General features: G+C 39.8%; 1 protein-coding gene across 2 annotated transcripts; it reads left to right on the top strand.

Annotated features, from left to right (window-relative positions):
* The first annotated feature begins 2,301 nt into the window (after window positions 1–2,301).
* On the top strand, window positions 2,302–10,263 carry LOC101738215 (uncharacterized). 2 transcript variants are annotated; one of them, XM_062674408.1, is made up of 4 exons: window positions 2,302–2,382; window positions 8,651–8,809; window positions 9,283–9,435; window positions 9,999–10,263. In XM_062674408.1, exons 1-4 carry the CDS (start codon window positions 2,365–2,367, stop codon window positions 10,191–10,193), a joined length of 525 nt encoding a protein of 174 aa, XP_062530392.1. In that variant the 5' UTR covers window positions 2,302–2,364; the 3' UTR covers window positions 10,194–10,263. The 2 variants fall into 2 exon arrangements, with proteins under 2 accessions (XP_062530392.1, XP_004927681.3); XM_004927624.5 differs by lacking the exon at window positions 2,302–2,382 and adding an exon at window positions 7,226–7,389.
* The last annotated feature ends 945 nt before the right edge of the window (window positions 10,264–11,208 follow it).

The raw sequence follows: 11,208 nt of genomic DNA, 5'->3' as shown, positions 1-11,208 counted from the left end.
GATGAATAAGGCGATATTGATATCGCCTTATTCATCAGTTCAATATCGACGACAATGAGGAAAATTATAAGAACGATTAAATATTTTTCTTTGACATATAATATTTTGTTTGTACTTTATAATATTAAAATAACATTTTTTATTTTCTATAATATTGCTATGAACGTAATAAAATATATTTTTTATTGGATATCTTAAAAGATCACAATAGACTAAGCACTCTATCTCGCTCACACCCGCTTTAACAGTTGCTACCTCGCGCTCGCACCTACAGCGGGCTCTCAATGTGTCTGGCAAGATGTAAGAACCATTAAAACTGTCCGGCTATTGGGGTAACATATTTTTATAAGTCCCTAAGTAACATATATAAAATTTAGCTTTTATAGTATAACGAAAGTATAATTAAAATTTATTAAAGTTTAGAGGTGTCTGGCAGGGGGTAACAACTGGAAAAAGTGTCCGGCAACGGATATCATGATTTCTAAAGATATTCTGGAGTAAATATAAAAAAAAAACCTTTATACTTTAACGAATTTAAGGTACTATTTTATATACCTTTACTGCCTGTTACCTGCCCGAGTAACCACTATCGAAACTCTATAATCGCGAGTCGTTCTTACCTGTGTTGGAGACATACACAGAGAAACTTTCAGCTTTTATAAAATAACGAAGGTCTGGCTGTCGCGGGCTCTTGCTCTATAAGTACCAACTCATGCTTATTCCATACGTGACAAAGAGCGGCAGCAGGTTGTAGTGAGCACAAACAAACGCACAGATCCACGAAATATCGATTTTATTGTAAAGTGAATTTTATCTGGATCTACTTAATGTAATTTAGGACTATTTCATTACCAGAGAACGAAATGAAAGAACAAAAGAAGAATTTCTATCTCATAATTATAAAGGTTGCTTATTTCTTCTTCAAATCACTTCACTAAAACATATCAGTCCTAGACTCTAGAACTAATTAACTAATCTAGAATCAATTCCCAATTTGAAGATTTCATCTAAAATTTTGTTTTACTCTTATATTGAGCACCGTTATTATATACTAGTTTTAAGATACTCCTGTAATTAAAAACTCTCCACGAGACAGGCAGTGCCTAGTGTGGAGAGTTTTTAGCAAACTGTTATGTGTAAATGTTTTCAAGGTTAATAAATAATTTATCATTATTATTTATTTATTTATTTGGGAAACAAACAGTACAATACAAACATATAATATTTTAAAAAATAGTTAAAACAATAACCAAATATGTTTCCACAATCAAAATCACATATAGGTAAGTAGGAAGTGAACAGAGAAGAGAAATTTAGAAACTTAAGTTACAAAAAAACAAAATTATAATTAAATTAAAAGTGGAGCAGTCCCGATGGAGATTTTGCTCTGACCGCCTAACAGCTCTCAACACATCTGCTCATAGTCTAGCTGACTGATTGCAATATAAAGAACAAAACTAAATAATGTAAAAAAACAAAATTATATATAAAATGTCACAACTTCGTCAGTAACAAGAGGGAGTCCAGAGCACGCAGCAGGCAGCCCGGCGGCGGCGACGCGGCGGTCAGAGCCACCGACGCGACCAACGAACCGCCCGAACACTGATGGAAGTAATTCGACGAATAATTCCCGATTCCCTCGTCCGTTACCAAAAGCTCGTACAATTTGACAAAAAGCATTATCTGCAAGTCGACGGCCCGATAGCTTGCGTCGTTTGTTTAAGGGCCACGTCACACTGACTGATGACTGCCAACGAGACCTCTTGACGCTGTCCAAGTTATAAGCTGAGCGGGACAGCTGACGAATATTATTGTATACCGGACTATGATGGATATGTCCTAGTATGGCATAATATTGAGTAGATAGGTACCAGCTGAAAGAAAAGCCGACGAAAAATGTTGTTACTTCACTTCTTGAGTCGCCACTAAGATGCTTATCACAAAGCTCACTGAACATCTGGTGCTACTAATGTGCTGACAATGGATGAACCCCTCAGCGCGGCGTCATGTAGACATGGCGTCGTCGTTGACTGAGTTAACATTTACTTGGTCGCATCGACAATTATCAAGTATGTCGTCGCTGTGCGTCACCATTGGTGTACTCGTAGTGAGGGCCGTTGTAACACAGTCCTAGTTCAATTATATCAGATATTTTTCCGTTATTTGAATCGAATGCTTTGAATTTTTAATGATCATGTTATATTTTTATAAAACTGCTAGATTTTTATAAAACTGCTACATTTTACTACTTGCGTTCACAATTAAGATTCAGTCTCCACCGATGCGATGCGATGTCCACGTTTTGACAGCGCAATTGATGACTACCCGAGAGTATTTGTACGTACGACGTTTTGTTATAATCACATGGCTTTTAAACGACGAGTAAGTAAATAGTTATAATTATATTGATATTAATAAATTATATTGATATTAATAGAGTCACCGGCTACAGATACATATCGACTTCATATTCAATATGAATAACACAACATGTAAGTTGACGCGGTGATGTCTCCTGACTCTGGAGACCAATTAACAGCAGGAGAGTCGACAACTCGTTCGGTTGCTCGTTTATTTCATTATATTATATTATTAAATTTTCTCTGGAGTTCTTGACTCGGTTTAGTTCCTAGCTGCTGCCCTGAAACCTTCAGGAAAGAGGAGATTCGGATTCCCCTGAATTTATAAAACTGTATTACCCAAAACTTTATTTATTATTGTGCATGTGGGTATGGCTGCTTGTTTTTGTATTATGTGTATGTTTATATTTGCTTCCAATTTATTTATGTATCTATGTATGCTATTTGCCACTACGCCTGTTGTGTGCCTATTACTATTAGGATGGTTTCTGTGTGTGTGTTCCAGTCGTGTTAGCTGCCATCTAATAGGAAAGTCATTTATGCCTTTGCGATAGAACTCTGGTGATCTAGATTCTACAAACTGTGAAAGCATTTTGTACTGCCTCCTGGGAAGAAAACTTTTATCACGTAGAAAATTGTTCATATCACTTATCATATTGAAATCTACAAACAGGTTCTATAGTGGAACACCACCACACTGCGTTGAGACTGCTGACGCACTGCGTACGTACCCCGCGTCGCAAGATGTTGAGGTGGAGACTGCCATGCCATCCTGTCTATTTCCACCGCGATGTAGTAATGCATTCCAGTTTGAAGGATGATTGTCAACTACAATACAATGGAAAGTTTGCTTTAAATTGTAAAAAAACTCGTTCTTTTCTCGAAAATAAAGATATTTTCAACTACGAGTATTAGCACCTGTCAAAGCAGACAATTATCGAATTACGAGTGCTTAAATTTTTTGTTTGGTTTTAATTCCGATAATCAGAAATAACTCGACTTTGGTCAATTTGCGGTATTGAAATGGGATTCAAAAGAGCAGATTTATGAAATTCACAAATCGAAATCTCTTTGTAAATTTGATTGGACTTAAAAACGGGGAGACTTCAAAATAATTTGGTTTGATTGCTATCTTAATGAGATGAATAGAGATTTAGTAATGAGGTGAACCAGCATCCAGGCGGCTCGCACGTGACATTTACACCACACCGATAGATACGATAAGCTGATCAATGAACTCAGTGTAGGTACGGGTGCGTCTCTGGGGCTGCTGAGGTATAATGATTCTCTTTGTAGTCTGTACCAATGTCCTACAGAAAATGCTCCGAGGAATGTTTGAGATAACCTTATCGCGATTATGAAGTCGTCCAGTCTAAAGGATAAGACGCCCGGTGTCTACGGTGTACTCGTACTGAGCGATGCAACTGTGCCGAGGCTCGAATCCCGCAGACAGGTACGGGAAACAGAAATAAGGATGATGCGGTATTCAAATGATTATGTTTGATCGTAGAATGAAGAACTTTCTACAATTAATGTACCAACTTCAGGGTCTGATACATTTACATATCCAGTTGCACCGGAAAGTGGCTGGCTCCTATTTTTCTTCCACTTCCGTGCTTCATTTTCTATGCTTGTTGACCCTCCCAGACTTACTGTGCCCCCTAAACATGTTTGCGGGGATAATCCTCTTCATATCCCTTTTTAGCATTTGTTGGTGAATTTTTTTTTGCGAGCATGGGTCCGAACCTTTTCTGCAGGTGAGGGGCCTATTGGCACGCGGGCTATGTGGGACTTGACGGCCTGCAGATGTGAGACGCAGACCGTGGGCCAAAAGATTATTAATAGATCTTCAATGTCTATCGCAACTTTCATAATATCTCCAATCTCTCGTAGCCTCAACAACATAGACAATCGATAGTACGCCTATGGCAGCTTTAAGCGTTCCCGGGATGTACTTATATCGGTTCAATAAGTTGGAGTTTCACAAATATCTCACATAACGAATACGAGGCTTTCTTCATCCGAATATACGTTTAAGTTGCACTGGCCTGCAGCGTCGACACGCGTGCCGAGTACCCAGGTACCTACCTACCTACCGGTTGAAGCGTCGATCCCGCTCAATCGTTAAACGATAGGGTATTTTCCGCATTTGCATGGTTCAGTGCGAGACCCGTTGCCGGGCCTGGTCCCGCTCTCTGCGTGCGAGCTGCATCTGTGGTGTTGATTGAACCTCGTTGACTCTGTGCTCGCTCAAACGACATCGACACCGCGATCGCCTCCAATTTATTCGGATGTTTCAAAAAGCAATACAGTGTGTTTGTGTTTGATTTGACAACAAATACCTTTTTACAGTCGTCACTGCTCTGAGAGCTACAATTTCGGAATTCAGATTGTAATTTGATCGCTATCATTTAGCTCAGGACGAAAGGTGCATTTTTTAATGATCAAGTCAATTGACTGAACAATTGTATTTATTTTAATACTCGTTCAATTTCCCTTTATCAATTATTTAGCCACAATTAAACCTATATTAACGGTTGAATCTGTCGTCTTTTTATTGTTATTGTATTTTTTTATATTTCCGTGGCTTCGAATACATAACATTTCCGTGACCACCGACGACTAAGGTGTTTTTCGTCGACATTTGAATATTGAACTAACTTCCGTCAATATTATCTATAAAAAATATAATCTTTCTGCAATTTGCAATTACAGTCCTGAATATTTTCTCGGATGTACAGCAAAGAATTTAATATGTTCCAAGGGCTGACGTTATCTGTGACTGGCTGTCGGTGCTCAGCTCCTGTTTCCACAGGCAATTAAATATAACGATTCGGTAGATTTTTTTTGAGAATTTGTTATGCGTATTTAGTATGTAAACACCGCCACCACGAAGCGTCCCCGCCAAGCCAGAGTAAAACAATCAACCCAGCGAAAAGCGCAGCGGTGCTATTTCAAAGGGGAAACTCTATACGGACCTCCTCCCAGATTTGCAGGAGAAGTATCACACCCCCGATCACCCTCTTCCAACCTATTCCCTGGGCCAGAAAAGTCAAGTACATGGGAATCAGCCTGGATGCATCCATGACATTCCGTCTGCATATGAAATCAGTCCGCGACCGTGCCACTTTTATTCTTGGCAGACACTACCTGTCCTGGTGAAACTGGAAAGGCCTCCGGGTCACCAGAAATATCTCATTCATAAGATAAATAAAATAATACAGATCAACAAAATTTTAAGATACAAAGAGCTTGTTACATTATCGAGTAAGAGATTCCTTAAGACAATAAGCAATCCTTAAATATCGGAATGTCGTTTGCTGCATCGATAACCTTCTGCCACGTGTCCATAGGCCCCTACGGAACAGAGTCTCATAAAAGTTGTCCGTCCAGAACAAGCAGCGTAAGTCTATGTCTGCTCACCGTCTCAATTTAAGTCCAGGGGATCTTACCTGAAAATTTTGGTATTTATTGGTGAGATCCTTTAATTGGCATTTGTTTTTTTTATTATGTTAATTGAAGCTGTTGAAATAAATCAAATCAAATCAAATGATTGATGTTTATTTGAAGTCATTGTCGTGTTCGCGTCGTGTATCCTGCACCATTATTTTTATCTAAATAAAATCAGTTCTCTTTTCAAAATGTTCAATACGTGTAAAATTACTCGGTTGTAATTCACAATGCACAAGTCATATGGTACAAAGTGATAACCTTCAAAACGATCGAACCTGTTACCGATATGCAATATGCATAGGTCATGAAATTAATCTTACTCATAGACGACTCTGACAACACAGGATACTTGAATATATTGTATTTATTGTACACAATTGTACAGAATTACAATAAAATATCATAGCCATGTTCGGATGACACTGGAGGAAGCTGTCATGGGAAAATTGCTAGACTTCCGCCCAAGCATCTGACCCAAGTCCAAGATTTCTACTGGTCGGAGGCCGCCGCGTAATACTTCCTCGAGCCTCCGACGAACCGGTACAGACAGAAGGGTTTCTCCCTTGCGCTCTACCGCCTCCTCCACGAGAGGGCGGACTCGCAGAAGTTGAGCGTCGCGGAGCATCGCCACGAATAATCGGCAACGAGAGCCTTCGTCTCCAGGACCCAGGGAGGCGCCCCGGCGACGAAATTTGGCGCCAGCTCATAAAATATATTTTATAAATACATATATTATAAATATATTTTATATATATAAATAACTATCTCTAAATGGCTCAGTTCTAAAAACTATGATGAAACAGAGGTTATACTATATATATTAAAGTAAAACACACAAATAAACGCGCACACACATTTGTTATGTATAAATAATTGGTAGTATTGTGGTATATAACGTGCTTTTATGGAAGAGCGGAGTCTCCTAGTACAGGCTTGCACGCTTAAAAGGAGACTCCAGTAATTGTTTTGCTTTGACTCGTTTTTAAAAATAAAGTTTTTTTTTTTAATTGCTTAGATGGGTGGATGAACTCACAGCCCACCTGGTGTTAAGTGGTTACTGGAGCCCATGGACATCTACAACGTAAATGCGCCACCCACCTTGATATATAAGTTCTAAGATCTCAGTATAGTTACAACGGCTGCCCCACCCTTCAAACCGAAAAGCATTACTGCTTCACGGCAGAAATAGGCAGGGTGGTGGTACCTACCCGCGCGGACTCACAAGAGGTTCTACCACCAGTAAGTATTTGTGTACTTTTGTATTTTTGTATAAACATTAATAATAGTGTAAATACAATCTGAACAAATGTGGAGCCGAATATACATTTAAGATAAAAACCACAGATTAGCTCATTCAATGATGTTTCATATAATTTCAGATATAATCTCATCGTGTATTGTAATTTCAATATTTAAACATTCCCCTGCCAAATAACGAACAGTAGGTACAAGAGCGAGCGACTTGTGTACTGTGACGATAAGATACTTCATTGTATTTACTATCAAAATGAACGGTTGTTTCGTGTTAGCAATATGGCTGGCTTATTTTTGTATCGGAACAAAAATGGATGAAAAGGTATTTAGATTTAATTTTATTGCCAATGGGCTTTCATACCTATTAACCAAGATTAAAACATGTGGTTACCGTGGCACTGACACCGGCAATAACAACAATGACGCGGATTAATGAAATCGAAGGTTTTTCAACCTCGTGGCCTAAAGGGTAAGATGTCCGGTGCATTGGTTAGTGTTCATATCCTGCAGGCGGGTACCAATTTTTCTAATTTAATAGGTTCTTACAATCAACAAACGTTCACTCACAATTACTAGCGGTAGGACCTCTTGTAAGTCCGCACGGGTAGGTACCACCTCCCTGCCTATTTATGCCGTGAAGCAGTAATGCGTTTCGATTTGAAGAGTGGGGCAGCCGTTGTAACTGTACTGGGATCTTAGAACTTATATCTCAAGGTGGGTGGCGCATTTACGTTGTAGATGTCTATGGGCTCCAGTAACCACTTAACACCAGGTGGCCTGTGAGCTCGTCCACTCATCTAAGCAATTAGAAAAATAACGGTAGGCAGCGGCTTGGCTCTGCCCCTGGCATTGCTGAAGTCCATGGGCGACGGTAACCACTCACCATCAGGTGGGCCGTATGCTCGTCTGCCTACAAGGGCAATAAAAAAAAAATAAAAAAAAAGAAAAAAAAACGACTTCCCCGGTGAAGGAATAACATCGTGTAATAAAAATCAAATCCGTAAAATTATCATTTGGGCAATTACTAGTGGTAGGACGTCTTGTGAGTCCGCACGACTAGGTAGCACCACCCTGCCTGTTTCTGCCGTGAAGTAACTATACTGAGACCTTAGAACTCATATCGCAAGATGGATGGCAGCATTTATGTTGTAGATGTCTATGGGCTCCGGTAACCACTTAACACCAGGTGAGCCGTGAGCTTGTCCACCCACATATGCAATAAATAAATAAAAATGTCCTCCTCCTCGACCCCTGCTCTAATCACATAGCCAAGTATTTGTCTATCAGATGATTTGCCGTGGATTTTAATGTCACGCCACACACCCACAATTCATTTATTTGACTGTGGTCCGCGGGTCTAATATTAATTTTGACCGTGGATGTGTACAATCAAAGAACAGCTCCAAACTGCAGATAGCATATTTTTCTAGTTAATCGGTAGCAGACCGAGGATTGTCATATCCTTACAAGTTATATATTTAGTTTTACACGTCGGTCTACGACGGAAAGGTGAGGTTCTGGTTCAAGTAAGAGAGCTTCCATTCCAATCCAAGTGAAAGTTGAACCCGCATTTTTGTTTTCAGATAAAATACTTGGCCGTGGAACATCCGCACGTGTCGTATCACAACCTCTCGTATTTAGAGGTCGCGAAATTGACCGCCCAGCGATACGGCCGCCGGAACCCGGTGTACTATGTCGGGCTGAATCTGAAAACCGTTGTAACCTTTGATAATAATATTATAGTAAGTTCCTCGTTTTACTAATTAAGAAACGTCTAATTATTTTGTTGATCACAGACAGACGGTCTCTTAGAAAGCAGGTGTCTTTTTGTCACAGCATATCGGTCAAGCACCCTAAATAAAATTATTAAAAAAGAGTCCGTGGCGAATTGTTGTGAGTATTAGCTAAAGGAAGAACGAGATAATATTATGCCGCGCATTGAGCTATCCTTTCAACTACGGAAGCTTTCAATCTTCTGGGTGGCTTGGGATCATCGAGTCTGTAAGAGACGTTCTGATGTCTATGAGCTACGGTAACCACTTAACAACAAGTGAACCGGTGAGCTCGTTCGTACGTCCCTGAACATAAATGATTATTACAGAGGGACTTACGAGACAATAGGCCACCGCGGTGGGGCGCATTACTCGCTCTACCACCAACGTCAATTGCAGCAACTTTACACCTGCCCCTAAAAGCACCATCACAATTCTTACAGATAGATTTCATATTCTATGAGTTCCTGAGCAACACGTACAGGCGCACCTTTGTCGAAATGCATTACCCTTGGTGCGACCTGATCTTCAAGGATATGTTTTTTGGACCGGCTTTAAGGCAAGGGAAATTGCTCAAACCCTGTCCACATCCACCAGTAAGATGCACTTTAAAATTTAACTTAGTTAAGAAATTTTTGTAGCCTAAGATAAAACATTCGGTGCATTCACCGCGAGAGATGTGACTAAGCCAGCACTCGAATCCCGCAGTCGGCCCTACCAATTTGTCTAATGAATTACGTGGTTAACATGGGTCCATAAACAGCTTCCGCTATGATAGAACAATAATCGTGAAGTAAAAATGAAACCGCATACTATTTTAAATTTGAATAAGTAGGCACCAAATATTCTGCTTTTTCGGCCACGAGTCAGCCATGTGTCCGGTGTGAAGGGTGGCGTTACGGTTGAACCTCCTGAGACTTCAGCCTCATGTCTCAAGCGGGGTAGCGAAATTCGCATTATGATTTCCAAACTCCAGTCACCACTTAACACTAAGGGATTCATTTATCTATACAATAAAACAAACGAAAATATACATAAAAATAAACATGCACCTGAAACCATAACATTTGTATGTGACTCACCTGCTGCCATCAAACGAGGACAAGAGATCCTGTAGCCAGCTCTACAGTCATGAGTTTATGAAGAACCATATTCGCAGGACGACTACAAGCTTGTCAACATGACGGTCCCGCCGGCTGCCATTCCATCGTCTTTTCCATTCAGAAAGGGCCGGATACTCGCTAATTTAACTACAGCAAAACCAAAACATTGGGTGGCTTGTGGCCACATAGACATGGAGATTAAGGAAATCAGAGTGAAAGCTGGTACCAAGATCCAATTCTCTGGTGTTTGACACAGGAATATAACAGTTTATTATTGTAATTATATTATCATAAACATCAATAAATTCATACGCTAACTTATTGTAATTTTCTTATTCATTGAAATTAAAATATATTTTTTCTTTTCTTTTTAATGGCTTAGTACCCACTATTGACCCCACCCACTGTTGATAAAAAGTTCAAAAGTTGAAATAGGCTTTATTGTCGATGGTGAATGAAGCACGCAATGACTTAATAATGGATTAGGTTACCGATTTTAAAATTCTAGTACTCCGATGAGTCAGTACCTACTATCTAAATGACTTTAATTATCAATTTTACTTAACGACAACTTTTTTTCTTTATCTATTCGCTGATAGTCTAAGGTGCTATTCAGCTAAGCTGTGACTGGTAGGTGAGCTCATGGGGCTCAACCTAAGAGAATGTGCTGGCCCCCTAACAAGACTGAAAATTATAACTTTTAATGGACATTTGCGTTTTTTTTTATTGCTTAGAAGGACGAGCTCACAGCCCACCTGGTGTTAAGTGGTTACTGGAGCCCATAGACATCTACAACGTAAATGCGCCACCCATCTTGAGATATAAGTTCTAAGGCCTTAAGTATAGTTACAACGACTGCCCGACCCTTCAAACCGAAACGCATTACTGCTTCACGGCAGAAATAGGCGAGGTGGTGGTACCTACTCGTGCGGACTCACAAGAGGTCCTACCACTAGTAATTACGCAAATTATAATTTTCCGGGTTTGATTTTTATTACACGATGTTTTTTATTCCTTCACCGTGGAAGTAAATCATGAACTTTTGTTGGGTACGTATTTCATTAGAAAAATTGACCTGGGATTCGAACACCGGTGCATCGCTCAACACGAATGGACCGGACGTCTTATCCTTTAAGCCATGATGACTTAAAGAATATTTAAATTTTTTTTCTCTAAGCTGGCCGAGTGCGTATTGTAACGTGATAGTTGCTGACGTATAGCTTATGAGCATGCGGCACACCTGACAGTGGGTTAGCGTTGGACGCC

The sequence above is a fragment of the Bombyx mori genome, chromosome 3 (genome assembly GCF_030269925.1).
Source record: "Bombyx mori chromosome 3, ASM3026992v2".
Classification (NCBI taxonomy): Eukaryota; Metazoa; Arthropoda; class Insecta; order Lepidoptera; family Bombycidae; genus Bombyx; species Bombyx mori.
The sequence above is the reverse complement of the archived record's forward strand: the minus strand, read 5'-3'. Positions and strand labels throughout refer to the sequence as shown.

Bases quoted from the DNA above. Each gene is read 5' to 3' on its own strand.
- LOC101738215 (XM_004927624.5), top strand. From the start codon at position 7,321: ATGAACGGTTGTTTCGTGTTAGCAATATGGCTGGCTTATTTTTGTATC. The intron at 8,810-9,282 runs GTAAGTTCCTCG...CAATTCTTACAG, and splicing joins CCTTTGATAATAATATTATA to ATAGATTTCATATTCTATGA. The intron at 9,436-9,998 runs GTAAGATGCACT...CCATATTCGCAG, and splicing joins AACCCTGTCCACATCCACCA to GACGACTACAAGCTTGTCAA.